The following is a 24,032-nucleotide window of genomic DNA, read 5'->3' as shown; positions in this document are numbered from 1 at the left end:
AACTTCTGCTGCCTGCATACCGTTAGAAAACAAGAACGGCAAACAACAGCGGGACACAATTGGAGGGGAGCATGTGTGTGCTGAGTGTTAACTGGCGCTAAGCTAGCGTTAGCCTGGGAGGGTCTCCGGTGACAAATCTGTTCACCAACAGAGCTTCAAAACTGACTGGGTGCCAGCAGTGAGAACTAGGATACAGCTAGCAGTAGAGAGCTGAACATTGTGCAGTAGTAGTTGTTGTGAATCTGCAGCCAAGACTGGGCAGTAAGTAGCCTAAGGACAGGTGAATGTGTGGTTATATCACACCAGACTGATAGACAGGTGCAGCCATGCTGTTTGACACATTTATTGCTCAATAGTCACTTACATTTCCGTCTTGTGCCAGTGCCATTTCTCTGTGTACAGAAATATAGTGCTTTCGGATAAGTTGAAGTTTTAGGTAGTTGGGAGTAAACAAAACTGGAAATTCCCTTGATGATTTTATGCCGTGAATTAAAACACCCCAGACTTGGTTTGAGTACCACAAATCCATAACCAGTCAGGAAAAATAACCTTAATTCAAAATGCATGGCTCCACAACAAGGGAATCACTCCAGCTGCTACAGGGCTCCAACAGTTCACCTCTGAAGGCTAGCATGCACACACACACACACACACACACAAACACAGCGGTGAGAAATGGGAGTGGAGCCAAGATGAGATGTAAACCTGGAGCTGTGCAGAATCATTGATATGCATCAGGGTGGGAGATGGGGCGAGAGAGAGAGATGAGTGAAAGAGGGGAGAGGGAGATTAAAATAAACAGCAATTAAAGGGTCTCAGAACTCACACACACACACACACCTGGGACAGTGGGATATCAGCATTAGCATATAGAGCTAATTGCTATGCATCCACAATGCCTCACTTTCCAGGAAGAAGAAAACAAATCCACGAGTGTGTAGGCTGCCTTTCTCCGCTCTATGCGTGCGTGTCTGTGTATGTGTGTGAGATAGAGGTGCATCTCGAGTGTGGAAACCCACTGTTAGCCACAGAACCAGAATTTCTAGGTATTTAGCCCAGTTCAGTCAACTGAAAAATGACCAATTGTAAGATGACAAAAACGGCCACAAGGTCTCTCTGTACGCTTTAGGTCATTTTCAATAAGACATCACAATTACGTTCGATTTGGCTCCATTGACAACTATTTCCTGTTTCAAGGGATTGTTAAATAAATGTTATAATGATTTGGTTTTAATATCATCCCCTATTGAGCAGAGTCTGAAGTACAAATGTCAAATTATTCCATGCAAAACAATTGCGCACATTGAGCTCTATCATCATCAGAGTTATACAGCAAGTAACAGCATGCTTTTCATGACCAGTAAACATCAATTGTTCATGCAATTCCAGATACGTGAAGGTAATTTATCAATTTGTCGTGTACCTAGCTAGCTAAGCAAACAACATGATTTAGCTTTCTTCATCAGAGATTAGGCTTTTGGAAAGACCTTGACATCGGCAAGTCCTCGTCCTGGTAAAGTTGCCAGTCAGACGACTGTCATCACCACTATCGATGGAAAGCAAATCAAACAATATTTGGATATAGTCATCTAGTTTATCCCCTGAAAGTTAGCTTGTTAACTAGCTATATTGACGTGATCTGTTATTAGCTAGCTAGCCATTTTGACGTGGCCCATCAATCAATCGCCTATCGTGTTTTGTCAGCAGCAATCGTGATTAAATACTTTCTTAAAAACGATGTTGAAAAGGGTATATATAATGTTAGCTAACTTCGCTAGGTAGGCCTACATTAGGTCTACTTTACCGCTATACGTTTGGCCAACTGTACAACGTTTCTACCCGTAGTTTGCAAGGTAAACGTTATCAGCTAACGGTACCACGGCAAATGCGCCCTTCTGCTGCTTGACAGGCATTGCGCACAAAAGATGGAAAATGAACCTAAAACACCCATACTTGTCAAGTACAGTATAGTTTACTTTTACATCACTCAAATATCCAATTATTGGGGACTGCTTATTGAGCGATATGGTGAGGCGTATCTGAAAATTACGTGATCAGCTGATGTTTAGCCTTCTGATCATGAAAAGCATGCAGGTACTTGCCGTGATGATTGAGCTAAATGTGCACAATTGTTTTGCATGGGATAATCGGTAATGTGTAGTTCTGAATTCAGCTCTTCGAGAGGTGATGACATTACAACCAACGGCACGCAGTTGTCCTTGTTAAATACATTGTCTAACTATTTGGTATCCTTGCCCCCCCGGAACAGGCTAATCCAAACGCTCTGCACCCTATTGTGACGTTTTATTGATAAGGACCTATAGGCATGCCCAAGTGCAGCAGGGAGAGTGAATACTCATAACTGCTACATTGTGGTGACGAGGGAAGGGATTTATGCAATTATGGAAATGTTTTCATTGGAAGGGGATCAACTCCTGCCTTACCCTCCTGTCTCCCTCACTCACTCTCCAACCCACTCTCTCGTTCCTTATCTTTACCTCGCTCTCCCTACCCCTCTCTCCCTCCAGCTCTCTCTCTACTCTCCCTGGCTCTCTCCTTCTTCAAAGGGGTCTCTCGGGGCAGGAGGGAGGGAATGCGTGGTGAATATGAACGCTGAGGTGTCAATATCTCACTTTGGGTCGTGCGCTGGAGAGGGCACTGTGGCACAGGATCAGATGGAACCGCCTTGCCCTCGGGAAGATTGTTGCACGAGCCAGGGAGGGAGGAAGAAAATAAGGGAGTGACAAAACAAAAACGAGTGAGAGAGATAATTCTAACCCAGCAGCACCTCAGGATTCCCTCCCTGCTTGCTATTTATCAGAGAGGCATATGAGAGAGAGGAAGAAAGAGAGAGAAAGCGAGAACACAAATGGAGAGAGAGAGAGATGGAGCGATGAAACTACATGAGAGAGAGGAGTAATTGCACAAGTCACATCAAAGACCTCCCAGTGTGAAAACAAGAAGTACAGGAGAAGAGGTGGAGAGCCGAGCCATTGATCTGCCAATCACAGCTCGGTTGAATCACCTGGAGACAGACTTCAGCGGGGCCGATCAGCACGGCAGCAGGATATGAGATACAGCAATCTGGGGTTGGAGAGAGACCAAAAGACTCTGATGCCAACACTAGTACAGATCACATATAAAGCTAACTGGATAGCCAATAGAATATGTGTGCTGGGAGCACATTTATGCAGTTTTTCCAGAAGGACTGGGTCCCCTTCCAGTCTTCTTTGGGATGTGAAATGTGAAATGGCTAGCTAGTTAGCGGTGTTTGCGCTAAATAGCTTTTCAATCGGTGACGTCACTTGCTCTGAGACCTTGAAGTAGTAGTACCCCGCGGCTTTTGTGGAGCGATGGGTAACGATGCTTCGTGGGTGACTGTTGTTGATGTGTGCAGAGGGTCCCTGGTTCGCGCCCGGGTATGGGCGAGGGGACGGTCTAAAGTTATACTGTTACATAAGCACTAGTGTTATTCTGGTAAAATTGTGTTTCGATGGGTCTCCCACTAAGGACTTGTGACGAGCAGAATCCACAACCTCAGGAACACTCTGCACAGTTGCTTTTGAGAGTGTAGATGTTTTGTCTCACACTAAAACAAGTACAACAAGTTAAAATCATTTCCCATTAACCCATAAAACAACAAGGGCTTAGCAGTCGTCCTGGTATCCCATAAACTGATTTAAGAATCACAAGATTCCCAATCGCCTGTGTGTGAACAGGGAGGCCCAGCCGCTCACAGACTGAACCATCTGAAAGTGCCCTTTCACGTGGAGAGCTCCATTAATTCACTGTGCAGAACTAATACAACTGAAGTCACCTGAGGACACACAACGGGCGTCAGAGCACACAGCACAAGTGCAGACACGATGTTGACGGACTCAGTTTCCTGACTCGCAATGCTGAATTGGTGAAACCGGAGGCACAACAGGAGCCACAATGGAGTTGGGGCCACAGCTGTGAGTGGCAGAGGCTTGACTCTCTGGGTATCACTCTGTCACACACACATACACCAGGGAGGCCTGCAGACTGACAGAGAAACCATGGCACCACTATATTATCCCACAACAATGAGTCAGACATCTCTGCAAGGTGACACAAACACACACAGCGCGGACACACTGCAAACCAAAAAAAACACACACTGGCTTGGCACCTGCCAGAGTGGATGGATGCCTGTTTGGCTGGCAGCAGTAACACCAGCGGGTTATCACCTGCTCCAGATACACACCTGAGCCCCTACAGAGAGACTCTGATAGAACACATGAGGCCAACAGAGCAACAGTCACGAGAACTGCAGGGAGGACAGAGAGCACGCACACGTACGTACGTACCTGACACACACACACACACGAAGATTGCCTCTAGGCTAGAGCGTTCAGCTGTAATTAGTTTTGAGGAAGCTCCTGCACGAATTCAATTGGTAAAAATGAACCAGGTTGGTGAATTAGGCCGTTTCAATTTCTGAAGTACGGGCTGTTAACTGTATCCTAAACGAGCACTGACAATTCCACCCGTCTTCTCTGGTCAATGGCTACCATGTCAGACAGGGAGAGTCTAAAGGAGAGGAGCGAGGGAGAGACCGTGATAAAGAGGGAGGACGACAGCGAAAGAAAGAGATGGGGAAAGAGGGCGATGGCGAGAGATGAGGAAAGAGCGTGAGCAAGAGAAAGCCGAGGAAATAGAGAGAGAGCGAGAAAGAGAGAGCGATGAGGAACGGGAAAGGGAGAGAGAGAGAGGAGGAGATAATTACTGCTCTAACTCAAGTGGACTGAGGCTGCAGGTATAGTGTTCAGCTCCACTCTGCAATTGGCCGGAACCGTTTCAATTGACTAAAAGCTTCTTGGGAAAGGAAATGACCCCCCCCCCGCTCGCTCTGCTTCCATCTCAATAGATAGACTGAAACTGCTCAGGTCAGTGCAACATACACACTTGAAAACACCCATACACACCCACCCAGGAGATGAACAGTCTGTTATCTACCCCCCCCACCCCCAGACAGCATTTAACACAGCTACACGGGGGGGAAAACATGGCCTTTAAGCTTTAAGATGGGTACTGGGGATGATGCTGGGGCTGCGGAGAAGGACATGATTACATTTGAGCGGAGAGAGTCTGCTCTCAACTAGCTGGACTGCCTGCTAGTCTCCCAAATGGCACCCCATTCTCTATTTAGTGCACTACCTTTGACAAGCAGTGCACTACATATAGGGAAGAGGGTGCAACTACGGAAGTAGTCGGTCTGTCGACTTCCGTTAGTCTACGAGGATGTTCTTCTCCATTAGATTAAACCAAATCACATCGGCTGCTCTTTTGCTCATCAAAGATGCGCGTGCATGTCTGCATGCTACGATAGATCACATAATGCATCTCTTCCATGCATATACATCTGCATGGCTACTTCAGGGTGACGTTACGCAATCCATATCCTAATGACAATACTCAGAAACGTCATGTCTTTTTGCGCACACACACACCTAAACCCACACTCTCCATTCAGTGCAGTCTGCTCTACAGTGACGCAGAGTGGGTCCATCTAGTCCGATTGAGAGCGGGGAACGAGGTTGAAATGCAAAATGTGGAGAGAACGGCGACTTCCTCTCACAGATGGATGTGGGGAGAGCAGCACGCGGCAACTTCAGAGGGGGAAAAAAAAAATGACAAAGAGGATTTCATATTCATTCGCCAGAGTGTCTGCTCTGCTGGAGAACGGGGAGGCAGTTTGTGGCTTGGCATCACTCGCTGTCATGACACCAGCCTTTCTACATCTCTGTCTCTCTGCCATTTTCCCGAAGGGAGGTAGTAAAAGTCTGTGTGTCTGTGACTCTAGGGAGGAAAAGGCTTCCCAGACAGTGAGGACGCGGGTCTGTATTTCTCATTAAAAAGACAGAAACTGGCCAGTCAACCACCGCGTGTGTGTGTGTGTGTGTAAGTGTGTGTGTGTATGTGTATGAACTGAGGGATGGACCGCCCGGTTAATATAACCAGACTAGACACGGTCACGCTTGGGACGCTCAATGCACCTGCTCATTGAGGACTGGTAGGGGTGTGTGTGTGTGTGTGTGTGTGTGTGAGTACGTGTGCATGTGTGCGTATACTAGTGTGTGAGTTCAGGGACTTACAGGCAGATAGTGTGACGGGCCTGTCACTACAGTGAAGACTCACAGGAGAAGAAGCTAGCATCAATCTGATTACCTTTCTACATGGCTCGCCCAGTTACCTGCCTGACACCATCTAGGTCTCAGCTCCAGTACATCTCTGGGTCGTATTCATTCGGCACCAAGCGGAAGTACGTCACCTTTATTTAACTAGGCAAGTCAGTTAAGAACTAATTCTTATTTACAATGACGGCCTACACCGGCCTAACCTGGACGACGCCGGGCCAATTGTGCGCCGCCCAATGGGACTGCCAATCACAGCCGGTTGTGACACAGCCTGGATTCGAACCAGGGTGTCTGTAGTGTCAGGGTGTCTCTAACCCTGAGGTGCAGTGCCTTAGACCGCTGCGCTACTCGGGAGCCCTAAGAAAACCATGAAACATGGAGGAACTATCTGAACTTGTCCATTAAGAAACACTTGTTTCGGTTTTCCGTTGTAAAAAAAAAAATGTTTTGCTACGGTGTGCACGAAGGAATACGACCCTGGTGAAGACGATAGCAGCCAAAATGAAGTCTGGGTATTATTCTGATGCACACACCTGTAGGACGAGCATAAACTGTGTACAGAGAATGCTTGTGAAGCGATGCAAAATCATAATTTGGTGTAAATCAACCCGGATGTTTTTATAACTCAAACCACATTACCAATTGATGTAATCAGGAGAGAAATAGCTACTGTGTAAATACTGCAATGTGGGTTTTCAAATGAAAAAATCCCAGGCATTTTGAAGCCCTGGGACAGTTTGGCAGGGCTCCATTTCATACACCCTTCTTCTTTATGCGAGGCTGTGGGAGCGGCTGACGTGCAGTCCAGAAGACAGCCAGCCACACGGACAGGCTGTTTTCACACATGCAGTCGGTACAACACCTCCAGCAATACACTACAGTACCGCGCTAAATGGGGAGGAGAAATATAAGCAGCCCACAGCGGCAGTCACTAGCCAACCGCCAAAAACCCAGGTCTGACGGCCTGATATCAGGCAAGGTGGTGAAAAAGCCGTGGATTTTTAACGGCAGTCGTTTGTTACAGTTGACTAGTATATCAGGGTGATAATTCCCCAGACGGTGGGGAATGATGGACGCTCTTGTCCTTGTTGCAGATAATGGAAAGGAGAGGTACCGAATGATAGCTACATCGACTGCTGTCAAGAGTGTGTGAGAAATATCCGCGTCTCAAATGTTCGCACCCGTGCTGGACCAACAGGAAGTACTTATGAGCGAAGAGAGAAAGGAGAGTGCGGGCTTTGATCTTTTAAATTGCACGGCGGCAAAAATCGCTTCAGCTACACAAGCAACTGGATTGACCGTAATCGAATCGATGTTGTTATTCTCGTGCGTGTTTAGTACGGACACACGGTTTAAGAACATGCCTATGGGCCCCGGTCAAAAGTGTGTGTGTGTGTGTGTGTCTTCTTCCCATCAGAATAATTCCTCGACGCTCGTCATCCTAAGCCCACATTCTCCAGTCATTTGAGTGCATTTTACATGAGGCATTGCCAAAAACAGGCCCATAAACACAGGCACGTCACTGCAGCCCTGCAGCACCGACTGTGGCCTCCCGAGTCCCTGGGGTTCACTTTCCTTCAAGTTATACACACAATGCAAGCCACAAGCCAAAAACACTACGGGGACAACTTCTCCCTCTCTGTCGTTCCCTGCCTCTCTTTCCACTCTCTCGCTCCCGGTCTCTCTCATTTGCTCCCTCCCTCGCTGTCGGTAACCCTCTGCTCCTCCCTCTGCATGAATCTCAAACTATCTCCCTTGGCAATGGAACAGATCTGGGTGCATATTAACTCCATATTCTTTGGGAAATAGAATAGCAATAAAAAGGCACTGGCAACTGACCACAACATGGAGGTCTCTTGGAGTTCTGTATTATATAGCCGTAGTAAGGCCAGAGGGGGTGTGGTACGTGGCCAATATACCACGGCTAAGGGCTGTTCTTATGCACGACGCAACACGCCGTGCCAGGACACAGCCCTTAGCCGTGGTATATTGGCCACATACCACAAACCCCTGAGGTGCCTTATTGCTATTAGAAACTGGTTACCAACACAATTAGAGCAGTAAAAATAAAATGTTTTGTAATACCAGTATACCACAGCTTTCTGCCAATCAGCATTCAGAGCTCGAACCACCCAGTTTATAATAATTGATACAACATGGACAGTGAATTCCAGCTCCAATGTTATCTGTGTGTATGTCCCAAATGTCACCTTAATCCCTATGGGCCATGGACAAAAGTAGTGCACTAAACAGGGAATAGGGTGTCATTTAGGATGCAGTCCTGTGTCAGATAGAGATATAGAGTGGACTCATTCTATTTCCTGTCTGGCTCTAACTCGTCCATAAGACAGCAGTCAGTCAGAGGCCTAACTCATCAGTCTGCTTGGCCCATGCCCTGAGCTGTCCTGACAAGCAGCGAATGGCCGCTAGTGTGTGTGTGTGTATATGATTGCGCATCTATGCCCACAGGGGCTGAGTCTGTTCTGGCATGTCCTGTATGCTCAGAGACATCTCTATCTGCATCCCAAATGACACCCTAATCCCAATATAGTGCACTAACTTTGACCAGAGCCCATAGTGTACTATGTAGGGAATAGGGTGTCATTTGGGATGCAAGCCTATCTGCCAGTCCATAGCCAAGCCTGGTTCATTCACTACTCACTCAGCGCAGTCAATAAACAGACTGGGAGAGACAGACGAGGATGGATCAATGACTGCACCAGACAATCTGTAGAAACCATGCAAATTTCTCTCTCCAAATGGAGCAGTGTTACATTATGGTTGAATCACCATTAGGAAGTCCCGGTTGAGATTACACCTGCATCCTCCCCTTCCTTGTCTCTGTAAACACAGGCCTTCTGAGAGAGAGTTCCCGTCTCAAAAGACATCCCATGCATATACGTTTATGTAGATGTTTCGTACACTCCCTCTCGTCACTGACGACAAAGGATGAGCTCGCTCTCTCTCTCTGCCTCTCTCTCCCTCACTAGAGTCCCTGTGGCTGGCTGTCTGTGCATTCTGTCCCATCTCAGAGAGGGCCACAGGAGAGACAGATGGAGGGACAGCATCCACGCGCACAAACCGAGAAATCGCCCACTCAAATTATTTCTATAATAGGATAGGAAGATTGGCTGGGCAACACCAGATCTGTTTGAGAGCAGGACAAGGACAACTCAGAATGAAGTTATGCAGGCACTAGGCGGCCATTTGCAAACCTGACAATTACATTCCACTCCATTTCGTACGGTTGCATTCCAAGAGGCAAACGGTAAACATGTCGTTTAATCCCGTTATAAACCGTGACAGATTAACAAAACAAGGATGTTTGGGAGGAGGATTGTGGTAAACTGAGATATGGAAAATAGCTTGTGTGTGTGTGTGTGTGTGTGTGTGTGTGTTCGTCCATGAGCCAGACCTCCAAATTTGAGCCGTCGGGCTCAATTGGGATGACGATGTGTCATGGACTTTTTTCTTTAAAAAAAACAAAAAAACTTTATTTAACCAGGAAAAGCCCATTGAGACACAGAGTATTTTTTGCAAGGGAGACCTAGCCAAGAACGCAGCAGCAATCAAATGTCCTGTGTCTCTGTGTTACGACACTTTCCTTCATCCACACATTTTTTTTCCATAGGGATTTTACCCGATGACAAACAACGTCAGTATACTCTTTAAACACATTTCATTGGAAAGCTTCGATTCTCAGATATTAGTCAGGTTCATGTTCAAGAATGCTCAAGTCAACATAATTTTGACCCTCTATGGTACATTTCAGAATTATCTGTATAAAATACTTTCAAAAATTAAACCCTGATACATTCTTTCAACTTTGTTTGACAAGTGGTTCTGAAAAGGTCATGATATTACTGTACCTTTCAAATGATACATAATTTAAAACAACTTTGAAGACACCAGGTACAACCATTTTATTTTTAATTGTGCCATTGACAAGCTTAGCCATTGAAGTCCATGTAATGGGGCAGCTATTTTTGGGGATTGTATATCTTTGACAATAGAGGGATCTAAATTTCACACACACATCTAGAACGGGGTTTTAAAAAGATTTGTAGACACAGGCCCATTACAGGATCCCCACATAAACAGAAGCCTTTTTCCAATATGGCGGCCCAAACAACTCAATAAGATCTTATTTGATCAATTTCGCATGACCATACCTGTAAGAAATACAATTGTAGCATGTCCAATAATACCTGAAAATGGTTGTAGTGATGGAGAATTCACATCCAAATTAGCCAGCTGTGCCAGATATACAGTACCAGTCAATGGTTAGGACACACCTACTCATTCAAGGGTTTTTCTTTACTTTTACTATTGTCCACATTGTAGAATAATAGTGAAGACATCAACACTGAAATAACACATATGGAATCATGTAGTAACCAAAAAAAAGTGTCAAACAAATCTAAATGTATTTTATATTTGAGATTCTTCAAAGTAGCCACCCTTTGCCTTGATGACAGCTTTGCACACTCTTGGCATTCCCTCAACCATCTTCATGAGTTAGTCACCGGGAATGCATTTTGTTGTCATAAGGTAGGGAGGGTATACAGAAGAGAGCCCTATTTGGTAAAAGACCAAATCCATATTATGTCAAAAACAACTCAAATAAGCAAAGAGAAACAACAGTCCATCATTACTTTAAGACATGAAGGTCAGTCAATGAGGAACATTTCAACAACTTTGAAAGTGTCTTTAAGTGCAGTCGCAAAAACCATCAAGCGCTATGAAGAAACTGTCTCTCATGAGGACCGGCAAAGGAAAGGAAGACCCAGAGTTACCTCTGCTGCGAAGCATAAGATCATTAGAGCTTCCAGACTCAAGAAATTGCTGCCCAAATAAACGTCCTCAAAGATCAAGTAACAGACACATCTCAACATCAACTGTTCAGAGGAGACTGAGTGAATCAGGCCTTCATGGTCGAATTGCTGCAAAGAAACCACTACTAAGGGACACCGATTAGAAGAGACTTGGGCCAAGACACACGAGCAATGGACATTAATTAGACTGGCGGAAATCTGTCCTTTGATCTGATGAGTCCAAATTTGAGATTGTTGGTTCCAACCCCAGTGTCTTTGTGAGACGCGGAGTAGGTGAACGGATGCTTTCCGCATGCGTGTTTCCCCACCGTGAAGTATGGAGGAGGAGGTGCGATGGTGTGATGGACTTTGCTGGTGACATTGTCAGTGATTTATTTAGAATTCAAGGGACACTTAACCAGCATGGCTACCACAGCATTCTGTAGTGATATGCCATCCCATCTGGTTTGCGCTTAGTGGGACTATCATTTGTTTTTCAACAGGACAATGACCCAACATACCTCCAGGCTGTGTAAGGGCTATTTGACCAAGGAGAGTGATGGAGTACTGCATCAGATGACATGGCCTCCACAATCCCCTGACCTCAACCCAATTGAGATGGTTTGGGATGAGTTGGACCGCAGAGTGAAAGAAAAGAGGCCAACAAGTGCTCAGCATATGTGGGAACTCCTTCAATACTGTTGGAAAAGCATTCCAGGTGAAGCTGGTTGAGAGAATACCAAGTGTGTGCAAAGCTGTCATCAAGACAAAGGGTGCCTACTTTGAAGAATCTAATATTTTTGATTTGTTTAACACTTTTTTGGTTACTACATGATTCCATAGGTGTTATTTCATAGTGTTTATGTCTTCATTATTATTCTACAATAATAGAACCCCCCCCCACACAGTTCCCACTGGGGAGCCAGGCCCAGCCAATAAGAATATGTTTGTCCCCACAAAAGGGCTTTATTACAGACAGATATACTCCTCAGGTTCATCTTCTGTCCGGGTGGCTGGTCTCAGATGATCCCGCAGGTGAAAAAGCCTAATGTGGAGGTCCTGTACTGGAGTGGTTACATGTGGTCTGCGGTTTTGGGGCCGGTTGGACGTACTGCCAAATTCTCTAAAACGATGTTGGAGGCGGCTTATGGTAGAGAAATGCAAATTTTAATATCTGGCAACAGCTCTGGTGAACATTCCTGTAGTCGGTACACCAATTGCATGCTCCCTCAAAACTTGAGACATCTGTGGCATTGTGTTGTGTGACAAAACTGCACATTTTAGAATGACCTTTTATTGTCCACGGCACAAGGTGCACCTGTGTAACGATCATGCAGTTTATTCAGCTTCTACCTTGGATGGATTATATTAAAATTATGTTTTTTTAATGGAATATTAAAACTTAGTCTACTTGCAGTGAAGACGCTCAACATTTACATTGAATTCCGTCATCTAACAGACTCTCATCCAGAGCGACCCACTGAAGCAACCAGGGTCAACTCCGAACTCAACGGCACATCTCCCACAAGGTCATAAACGGGGACCCGAACCAGCAACTTATCAGCCATCGGCTCAAGCTCCCAACCGCCAGGCCACCAGCCCTCTAAGATCCCCCCACAGTTCCCCAAATAAATAATACAGTAAAAGCAGTAAAAGTAAAAGCAGTACAAAATAAATGTTTTGTCATATACCACGGCTGTCAGCCAATCAGCGTCCAGGGCTTGAACCAACCAGTTTATAATATTATTTCATACAGGTATGTTCATGCGAAATGGATCCAATAAGAACCCATTGAGATGTTTGGGGGCCATATTGGAAAAAGCCTCCTTTGGGGTTAATGCCCGAATCCTGTGATGGCCCTGTATCTACACATGTTTTTAAAACCCTGTTCTAGCTGTGTGTGAAATGTGGAGATTCGATCACCAAAGTGATGAATAGACACTTCTGTATCATTCATGTAAACGTGGTCAAATTTAGTAATAGTGGTCATAGGGGGAAGCGCTGTAAGATTCTGTTCTGGTATAAATGGCACTGGTCGCTATTGGTGACCATCTGAGCATGTGCAAAAAGGTGTCCATGGTGATTCCCTCCAACTTCAGGAATGTTCAATACTAAGGGTTGTGTGCCGAATGGCACCCTATTCCCTATGTAGTGCACTACTTTTGACCATAGCCCCTCTACGGGCCCTGGTCAAAAAGTAGTGCACTTTATAGGGAATAGGGTGCCATTTGAGACACATGCTAAATGTGTTTAGATGGGACTGGAGAGCGCATAAACAACACAATGAATAAGCAACTGCTCTGCAGGTGGAAATTACACACTAGAAGGCACTTGTAGGCGTCAAGCTTTCTGTTAGCAATTCAACATAGTCAGATTTTATAGGGATTTTACATCACTACGGTTAATTTGATTTTTTTTCAGATCATAGTAGTAGATTGCTATGATACAAACATTACTTCTGCATGGGTTTGGTTTGGGATACACTCCCTCCATTGACAGATTAGAAACCTCATATACAGTAGTCTAATGTGAAGCTGATTGCTTGGGGTCAAAGATCAACAATAGTAATGCCATAGGCCTATCTGTGAGGAAGAGGGGATTGAAATACAGCAAGGTGGGTGATTTATTAGGGAGGCAAGGGGAAGCCTCATGTCGCTAACCACCAAATGGCTCCGTGGACTCTACAATGAATAAACATGTGCAGCTGGGTGTGAACAATTATTAAATCAATTCCACTTGCAAATAGAGGACGCCCAGAAAACTTCTGCTGCCTGCATACCGTTAGAAAACAAGAACGGCAAACAACAGCGGGACACAATTGGAGGGGAGCATGTGTGTGCTGAGTGTTAACTGGCGCTAAGCTAGCGTTAGCCTGGGAGGGTCTCCGGTGACAAATCTGTTCACCAACAGAGCTTCAAAACTGACTGGGTGCCAGCAGTGAGAACTAGGATACAGCTAGCAGTAGAGAGCTGAACATTGTGCAGTAGTAGTTGTTGTGAATCTGCAGCCAAGACTGGGCAGTAAGTAGCCTAAGGACAGGTGAATGTGTGGTTATATCACACCAGACTGATAGACAGGTGCAGCCATGCTGTTTGACACATTTATTGCTCAATAGTCACTTACATTTCCGTCTTGTGCCAGTGCCATTTCTCTGTGTACAGAAATATAGTGCTTTCGGATAAGTTGAAGTTTTAGGTAGTTGGGAGTAAACAAAACTGGAAATTCCCTTGATGATTTTATGCCGTGAATTAAAACACCCCAGACTTGGTTTGAGTACCACAAATCCATAACCAGTCAGGAAAAATAACCTTAATTCAAAATGCATGGCTCCACAACAAGGGAATCACTCCAGCTGCTACAGGGCTCCAACAGTTCACCTCTGAAGGCTAGCATGCACACACACACACACACACACACAAACACAGCGGTGAGAAATGGGAGTGGAGCCAAGATGAGATGTAAACCTGGAGCTGTGCAGAATCATTGATATGCATCAGGGTGGGAGATGGGGCGAGAGAGAGAGATGAGTGAAAGAGGGGAGAGGGAGATTAAAATAAACAGCAATTAAAGGGTCTCAGAACTCACACACACACACACACCTGGGACAGTGGGATATCAGCATTAGCATATAGAGCTAATTGCTATGCATCCACAATGCCTCACTTTCCAGGAAGAAGAAAACAAATCCACGAGTGTGTAGGCTGCCTTTCTCCGCTCTATGCGTGCGTGTCTGTGTATGTGTGTGAGATAGAGGTGCATCTCGAGTGTGGAAACCCACTGTTAGCCACAGAACCAGAATTTCTAGGTATTTAGCCCAGTTCAGTCAACTGAAAAATGACCAATTGTAAGATGACAAAAACGGCCACAAGGTCTCTCTGTACGCTTTAGGTCATTTTCAATAAGACATCACAATTACGTTCGATTTGGCTCCATTGACAACTATTTCCTGTTTCAAGGGATTGTTAAATAAATGTTATAATGATTTGGTTTTAATATCATCCCCTATTGAGCAGAGTCTGAAGTACAAATGTCAAATTATTCCATGCAAAACAATTGCGCACATTGAGCTCTATCATCATCAGAGTTATACAGCAAGTAACAGCATGCTTTTCATGACCAGTAAACATCAATTGTTCATGCAATTCCAGATACGTGAAGGTAATTTATCAATTTGTCGTGTACCTAGCTAGCTAAGCAAACAACATGATTTAGCTTTCTTCATCAGAGATTAGGCTTTTGGAAAGACCTTGACATCGGCAAGTCCTCGTCCTGGTAAAGTTGCCAGTCAGACGACTGTCATCACCACTATCGATGGAAAGCAAATCAAACAATATTTGGATATAGTCATCTAGTTTATCCCCTGAAAGTTAGCTTGTTAACTAGCTATATTGACGTGATCTGTTATTAGCTAGCTAGCCATTTTGACGTGGCCCATCAATCAATCGCCTATCGTGTTTTGTCAGCAGCAATCGTGATTAAATACTTTCTTAAAAACGATGTTGAAAAGGGTATATATAATGTTAGCTAACTTCGCTAGGTAGGCCTACATTAGGTCTACTTTACCGCTATACGTTTGGCCAACTGTACAACGTTTCTACCCGTAGTTTGCAAGGTAAACGTTATCAGCTAACGGTACCACGGCAAATGCGCCCTTCTGCTGCTTGACAGGCATTGCGCACAAAAGATGGAAAATGAACCTAAAACACCCATACTTGTCAAGTACAGTATAGTTTACTTTTACATCACTCAAATATCCAATTATTGGGGACTGCTTATTGAGCGATATGGTGAGGCGTATCTGAAAATTACGTGATCAGCTGATGTTTAGCCTTCTGATCATGAAAAGCATGCAGGTACTTGCCGTGATGATTGAGCTAAATGTGCACAATTGTTTTGCATGGGATAATCGGTAATGTGTAGTTCTGAATTCAGCTCTTCGAGAGGTGATGACATTACAACCAACGGCACGCAGTTGTCCTTGTTAAATACATTGTCTAACTATTTGGTATCCTTGCCCCCCCGGAACAGGCTAATCCAAACGCTCTGCACCCTATTGTGACGTTTTATTGATAAGGACCTATAGGCATGCCCAAGTGCAGCAGGGAGAGTGAATACTCATAACTGCTACATTGTGGTGACGAGGGAAGGGATTTATGCAATTATGGAAATGTTTTCATTGGAAGGGGATCAACTCCTGCCTTACCCTCCTGTCTCCCTCACTCACTCTCCAACCCACTCTCTCGTTCCTTATCTTTACCTCGCTCTCCCTACCCCTCTCTCCCTCCAGCTCTCTCTCTACTCTCCCTGGCTCTCTCCTTCTTCAAAGGGGTCTCTCGGGGCAGGAGGGAGGGAATGCGTGGTGAATATGAACGCTGAGGTGTCAATATCTCACTTTGGGTCGTGCGCTGGAGAGGGCACTGTGGCACAGGATCAGATGGAACCGCCTTGCCCTCGGGAAGATTGTTGCACGAGCCAGGGAGGGAGGAAGAAAATAAGGGAGTGACAAAACAAAAACGAGTGAGAGAGATAATTCTAACCCAGCAGCACCTCAGGATTCCCTCCCTGCTTGCTATTTATCAGAGAGGCATATGAGAGAGAGGAAGAAAGAGAGAGAAAGCGAGAACACAAATGGAGAGAGAGAGAGATGGAGCGATGAAACTACATGAGAGAGAGGAGTAATTGCACAAGTCACATCAAAGACCTCCCAGTGTGAAAACAAGAAGTACAGGAGAAGAGGTGGAGAGCCGAGCCATTGATCTGCCAATCACAGCTCGGTTGAATCACCTGGAGACAGACTTCAGCGGGGCCGATCAGCACGGCAGCAGGATATGAGATACAGCAATCTGGGGTTGGAGAGAGACCAAAAGACTCTGATGCCAACACTAGTACAGATCACATATAAAGCTAACTGGATAGCCAATAGAATATGTGTGCTGGGAGCACATTTATGCAGTTTTTCCAGAAGGACTGGGTCCCCTTCCAGTCTTCTTTGGGATGTGAAATGTGAAATGGCTAGCTAGTTAGCGGTGTTTGCGCTAAATAGCTTTTCAATCGGTGACGTCACTTGCTCTGAGACCTTGAAGTAGTAGTACCCCGCGGCTTTTGTGGAGCGATGGGTAACGATGCTTCGTGGGTGACTGTTGTTGATGTGTGCAGAGGGTCCCTGGTTCGCGCCCGGGTATGGGCGAGGGGACGGTCTAAAGTTATACTGTTACATAAGCACTAGTGTTATTCTGGTAAAATTGTGTTTCGATGGGTCTCCCACTAAGGACTTGTGACGAGCAGAATCCACAACCTCAGGAACACTCTGCACAGTTGCTTTTGAGAGTGTAGATGTTTTGTCTCACACTAAAACAAGTACAACAAGTTAAAATCATTTCCCATTAACCCATAAAACAACAAGGGCTTAGCAGTCGTCCTGGTATCCCATAAACTGATTTAAGAATCACAAGATTCCCAATCGCCTGTGTGTGAACAGGGAGGCCCAGCCGCTCACAGACTGAACCATCTGAAAGTGCCCTTTCACGTGGAGAGCTCCATTAATTCACTGTGCAGAACTAATACAACTGAAGTCACCTGAGGACACACAACGGGCGTCAGAGCACACAGCACAAGTGCAGACACGATGTTGACGGACTCAGTTTCCTGACTCGCAATGCTGAATTGGTGAAACCGGAGGCACAACAGGAGCCACAATGGAGTTGGGGCCACAGCTGTGAGTGGCAGAGGCTTGACTCTCTGGGTATCACTCTGTCACACACACATACACCAGGGAGGCCTGCAGACTGACAGAGAAACCATGGCACCACTATATTATCCCACAACAATGAGTCAGACATCTCTGCAAGGTGACACAAACACACACAGCGCGGACACACTGCAAACCAAAAAAAACACACACTGGCTTGGCACCTGCCAGAGTGGATGGATGCCTGTTTGGCTGGCAGCAGTAACACCAGCGGGTTATCACCTGCTCCAGATACACACCTGAGCCCCTACAGAGAGACTCTGATAGAACACATGAGGCCAACAGAGCAACAGTCACGAGAACTGCAGGGAGGACAGAGAGCACGCACACGTACGTACGTACCTGACACACACACACACACGAAGATTGCCTCTAGGCTAGAGCGTTCAGCTGTAATTAGTTTTGAGGAAGCTCCTGCACGAATTCAATTGGTAAAAATGAACCAGGTTGGTGAATTAGGCCGTTTCAATTTCTGAAGTACGGGCTGTTAACTGTATCCTAAACGAGCACTGACAATTCCACCCGTCTTCTCTGGTCAATGGCTACCATGTCAGACAGGGAGAGTCTAAAGGAGAGGAGCGAGGGAGAGACCGTGATAAAGAGGGAGGACGACAGCGAAAGAAAGAGATGGGGAAAGAGGGCGATGGCGAGAGATGAGGAAAGAGCGTGAGCAAGAGAAAGCCGAGGAAATAGAGAGAGAGCGAGAAAGAGAGAGCGATGAGGAACGGGAAAGGGAGAGAGAGAGAGGAGGAGATAATTACTGCTCTAACTCAAGTGGACTGAGGCTGCAGGTATAGTGTTCAGCTCCACTCTGCAATTGGCCGGAACCGTTTCAATTGACTAAAAGCTTCTTGGGAAAGGAAATGACCCCCCCCCCGCTCGCTCTGCTTCCATCTCAATAGATAGACTGAAACTGCTCAGGTCAGTGCAACATACACACTTGAAAACACCCATACACACCCACCCAGGAGATGAACAGTCTGTTATCTACCCCCCCCACCCCCAGACAGCATTTAACACAGCTACACGGGGGGGAAAACATGGCCTTTAAGCTTTAAGATGGGTACTGGGGATGATGCTGGGGCTGCGGAGAAGGACATGATTACATTTGAGCGGAGAGAGTCTGCTCTCAACTAGCTGGACTGCCTGCTAGTCTCCCAAATGGCACCCCATTCTCTATTTAGTGCACTACCTTTGACAAGCAGTGCACTACATATAGGGAAGAGGGTGCAACTACGGAAGTAGTCGGTCTGTCGACTTCCGTTAGTCTACGAGGATGTTCTTCTCCATTAGATTAAACCAAATCACATCGGCTGCTCTTTTGCTCATCAAAGATGCGCGTGCATGTCTGCATGCTACGATAGATCACATAATGCATCTCTTCCATGCATATACATCTGCATGGCTACTTCAGGGTGACGTTACGCAATCCATATCCTAATGACAATACTCAGAAACGTCATGTCTTTTTGCGCACACACACACCTAAACCCACACTCTCCATTCAGTGCAGTCTGCTCTACAGTGACGCAGAGTGGGTCCATCTAGTCCGATTGAGAGCGGGGAACGAGGTTGAAATGCAAAATGTGGAGAGAACGGCGACTTCCTCTCACAGATGGATGTGGGGAGAGCAGCACGCGGCAACTTCAGAGGGGGAAAAAAAAAATGACAAAGAGGATTTCATATTCATTCGCCAGAGTGTCTGCTCTGCTGGAGAACGGGGAGGCAGTTTGTGGCTTGGCATCACTCGCTGTCATGACACCAGCCTTTCTACATCTCTGTCTCTCTGCCATTTTCCCGAAGGGAGGTAGTAAAAGTCTGTGTGTCTGTGACTCTAGGGAGGAAAAGGCTTCCCAGACAGTGAGGACGCGGGTCTGTATTTCTCATTAAAAAGACAGAAACTGGCCAGTCAACCACCGCGTGTGTGTGTGTGTGTGTAAGTGTGTGTGTGTATGTGTATGAACTGAGGGATGGACCGCCCGGTTAATATAACCAGACTAGACACGGTCACGCTTGGGACGCTCAATGCACCTGCTCATTGAGGACTGGTAGGGGTGTGTGTGTGTGTGTGTGTGTGTGTGAGTACGTGTGCATGTGTGCGTATACTAGTGTGTGAGTTCAGGGACTTACAGGCAGATAGTGTGACGGGCCTGTCACTACAGTGAAGACTCACAGGAGAAGAAGCTAGCATCAATCTGATTACCTTTCTACATGGCTCGCCCAGTTACCTGCCTGACACCATCTAGGTCTCAGCTCCAGTACATCTCTACCTGGGTCGTATTCATTCGGCACCAAGCGGAAGTACGTCACCTTTATTTAACTAGGCAAGTCAGTTAAGAACTAATTCTTATTTACAATGACGGCCTACACCGGCCTAACCTGGACGACGCCGGGCCAATTGTGCGCCGCCCAATGGGACTGCCAATCACAGCCGGTTGTGACACAGCCTGGATTCGAACCAGGGTGTCTGTAGTGTCAGGGTGTCTCTAACCCTGAGGTGCAGTGCCTTAGACCGCTGCGCTACTCGGGAGCCCTAAGAAAACCATGAAACATGGAGGAACTATCTGAACTTGTCCATTAAGAAACACTTGTTTCGGTTTTCCGTTGTAAAAAAAAAAATGTTTTGCTACGGTGTGCACGAAGGAATACGACCCTGGTGAAGACGATAGCAGCCAAAATGAAGTCTGGGTATTATTCTGATGCACACACCTGTAGGACGAGCATAAACTGTGTACAGAGAATGCTTGTGAAGCGATGCAAAATCATAATTTGGTGTAAATCAACCCGGATGTTTTTATAACTCAAACCACATTACCAATTGATGTAATCAGGAGAGAAATAGCTACTGTGTAAATACTGCAATGTGGGTTTTCAAATGAAAAAATCCCAGGCATTTTGAAGCCCTGGGACAGTTTGGCAGGGCTCCATTTCATACACCCTTCTTCTTTATGCGAGGCTGTGGGAGCGGCTGACGTGCAGTCCAGAAGACAGCCAGCCACACGGACAGGCTGTTTTCACACATGCAGTCGGTACAACACCTCCAGCAATACACTACAGTACCGCGCTAAATGGGGAGGAGAAATATAAGCAGCCCACAGCGGCAGTCACTAGCCAACCGCCAAAAACCCAGGTCTGACGGCCTGATATCAGGCAAGGTGGTGAAAAAGCCGTGGATTTTTAACGGCAGTCGTTTGTTACAGTTGACTAGTATATCAGGGTGATAATTCCCCAGACGGTGGGGAATGATGGACGCTCTTGTCCTTGTTGCAGATAATGGAAAGGAGAGGTACCGAATGATAGCTACATCGACTGCTGTCAAGAGTGTGTGAGAAATATCCGCGTCTCAAATGTTCGCACCCGTGCTGGACCAACAGGAAGTACTTATGAGCGAAGAGAGAAAGGAGAGTGCGGGCTTTGATCTTTTAAATTGCACGGCGGCAAAAATCGCTTCAGCTACACAAGCAACTGGATTGACCGTAATCGAATCGATGTTGTTATTCTCGTGCGTGTTTAGTACGGACACACGGTTTAAGAACATGCCTATGGGCCCCGGTCAAAAGGAGTGCACTACACAGGGAATAGGGTGCCATTTGGGATGGAGGCCGTCTTATGCAGTAATACATCCCATCATGATGGTTGTTGATATTATGATAGCATTTAGTATAATTTATATCAGTGACTCTGAACAGTAATGAGCGTATTAAAGAGCTGGACGCATCAAAGTCTCTACTCATCTCATTAACATTAACACGTTGGAGAGAGCTACAGCCCTTTGCCTTAGGGTAGTATCAGGGAGAGGAAGGATGAGGGGGAGAGAGAGAGAGACAGAGGCGGGGTAGAGAAAGAGAGAGGGAGGTGGGGTGGAGAGAGATGGGGGATGGAGTAAGAGAGGGAGGGGTTGGAGAGAGATGGGGGATGGAGGAAGATGGGGAAGAGAGGGAGGGGGTTGGAGAGTGATGAGGAAGAGAGGGAGGGGGTTGGAAGAAGAGAGGGAGGGGGTTGGAGAGAGTTAGAGAGGGAGGGAGGGGGTTGGAGAGGGATGGGGATGGAGGAAGAGAGGGAGGGGGTTGGAGAGCGATGGGGGATGGAGTAAGAGAGGGAGGGGGGGTTGGAGAGAGATGGGGGATGGAGGAAGAGAGGGAGGGGGGGTTGGAGAGAGATGGGGGATGGAGGAAGAGAGGGAGGGGGTTGGAGAGTGATGGAGGAAGAGAGGGAGGGGGTTGGAAGAAGAGAGGGAGGGGGTTGGAGAGAGTTAGAGAGGGAGGGGGGTGGTTGGAGAGAGTTAGAGAGGGAGGGGGGGTTGGAGAGAGTTAGAGAGGGAGGGGGGGGGGATGGAGAGGCATGGGGGATGGAGGAAGAGAGGGAGGGGGTTGGAGAGCGATAGGGGATGGAGGAAGAGAGGGAGGGGTTGGAGAGAGATGGGGGATGGAGGAAGAGAGGGAGGGGGTTGGAGAGAGATGGGGGATGGAGGGAGAGAGGGAGGGGGTTGGAGAGAGATGGGGGATGGAGGGAGATAAAGATGGAGGGAGGGAGTGACAAGGGGAGTAAAGAGAGGGGGGGGGTGAAGCGAGAAACAGAGCAAGAGAGAAAGAACGAAAGACCAACCAACCTCCACCCTGATGGATAACAAATCAACAGTTTTGTCTCGTAAACCCAGTTTGGGGCTACGTGTCTAATTCTATACCACGCCTTGGCATGTTCCATCATCACACACACACTGTGATATCACTGTCATAGATGGTACGGAACACAGTTTTCCATGTCAGCGACTCAGGTGGTAGAGAAGACTGACTGGGCCATCCTTCAGGCATTTCCATCCATGTATCTAAAACCACCCAGAAGGCTGACACACACAACAAAGTGTGACGCTGGAGCGGACGTCGATTAAGGCAGCCCCCTGCACCCCTCTGATTCAAAAGGGCTGGGTTAAATGCGGAAGACATTTCCATTGAATGCTTTTAGTTCTGCGACTGACTAAATATCCCCTTTCACACACATTAATGACATGACACAAACACATACCATATGAAGTCTACACACACTTAGGTGAAGACACAGACAAACAGCTTTCCACCCACCCAGTTCACACACCCTTGAAAAGCAGTGTTCTGGTTTTCATCAAGCTCCTAGTATAGAGTATAGCCCGTATAACACAACATACTCTGCTCAATTCATCATCCTCCTATTGTAACGCAGCTCAATACGGTGAAGCCTGGTTAGTCTAGCTTCATGTTGGTGTCGGAGTTTGTCTGTGCTATGACGGCAAGCATGCACACACACACACACACACACACACACACAAAGTCTCTCCTCCGGACATATCCAACATGGACAACACCTGGCTGCAGCATCCAAAAAACACCTTTCTTCCGTCTCTCACCTCATACACTCTCCTTTCCTCACAACCTACACCCCCCCCTCCCTCCCCTCGTTCCCAAGAGCTCTCTCCGACACGACGTGCTGTTCTCTCCCTCATCCCCGGGCTCCCTTTTTTTGCCCGTCTTCTCTTTCTCCCTCCCTCTCTTTCACTCCTAACTAACTCTGGTCAGCGTTGACAGACTGTAGTAACAGCGACAGCAGTGTAGTATCCACCTCATTCACTCTTCCCTCCCTGCCCTTTCTCTCTCCCTCCATCCCTCTCTCTCTCCCCAGGCTCCAACCCAGCTATCTGCCTCTCTCGCTCCCCCCCTCTACCTCCTTCTGCTCTCCCTCGGCTCCCGTCTTTCCCCCTAGTCTCCCCATCGCACTCTGGTGTTCCTGTCTCTCCCTCCCTCTCGCTCTCTCTCTATCCATTCATTCATCCAGTGAGATAGACAGGATTCAGATCGTAGTAGACTGACCTGGTCTTCTGGCAGACGGTACAGAGCCAGGCTTTCTCTCGCTTGCTGTAGGTGCGGCAGCTCTTGCAGACGTTGTACTGGCAGTCCAGACACGGGCGCTTGGGGTTGACCAGAAAGGTGAAGGGAGAGCAGCAGCGGATACAGCAGTGCTCGTTGAAGCGGTGCTGCTTGGAGAGGATGGAGCATCTACTGCCTTCCTCCGCCAGCTCCTGCTTCATCTCACTGCCCCGACGGAGAGAGATCGGGAGGAGGGAGAGTGGGGGGGGGGGGGGGGGGGGGAGGGAGGGAGTTAGCGAACAGAGAGGTGGAACGTGAGGCGGCGGAGAGGGGAAGGCGGAATAATTGGACGCCGTAACAAATGAACAATTAAAAAGGGGGATAATAAACGGAAGACGGAGAGTGTTAAGGTGGCGCCTGACATTTCCAATCGGAGAGACTGTCACTCCTCGTCAAAGCCAGCGGGATATTG

The 24,032-nt window shown here is 46.9% G+C and overlaps 1 protein-coding gene across 1 annotated transcript in view; it reads right to left on the bottom strand.

The window, feature by feature from the left end:
* Nucleotides 1–23,781, bottom strand: part of LOC139420455 (rab effector MyRIP-like) — an 87,368-nt gene extending 63,587 nt beyond the window's left edge. Inside the window, exon 1 of the mRNA XM_071170619.1 lies at nt 23,564–23,781. Within this exon, the coding sequence (XP_071026720.1) occupies nt 23,564–23,781 (218 nt within the window). The remainder of the gene's footprint in view (nt 1–23,563) is intronic.
* Nucleotides 23,782–24,032: the final 251 nt, after the last annotated feature.

This window comes from Oncorhynchus clarkii, chromosome 11 (genome assembly GCF_045791955.1).
Source record: "Oncorhynchus clarkii lewisi isolate Uvic-CL-2024 chromosome 11, UVic_Ocla_1.0, whole genome shotgun sequence".
NCBI lineage: Eukaryota > Metazoa > Chordata > Actinopteri > Salmoniformes > Salmonidae > Oncorhynchus > Oncorhynchus clarkii.
This window is presented reverse-complemented; position numbering and strand designations above follow the sequence as displayed.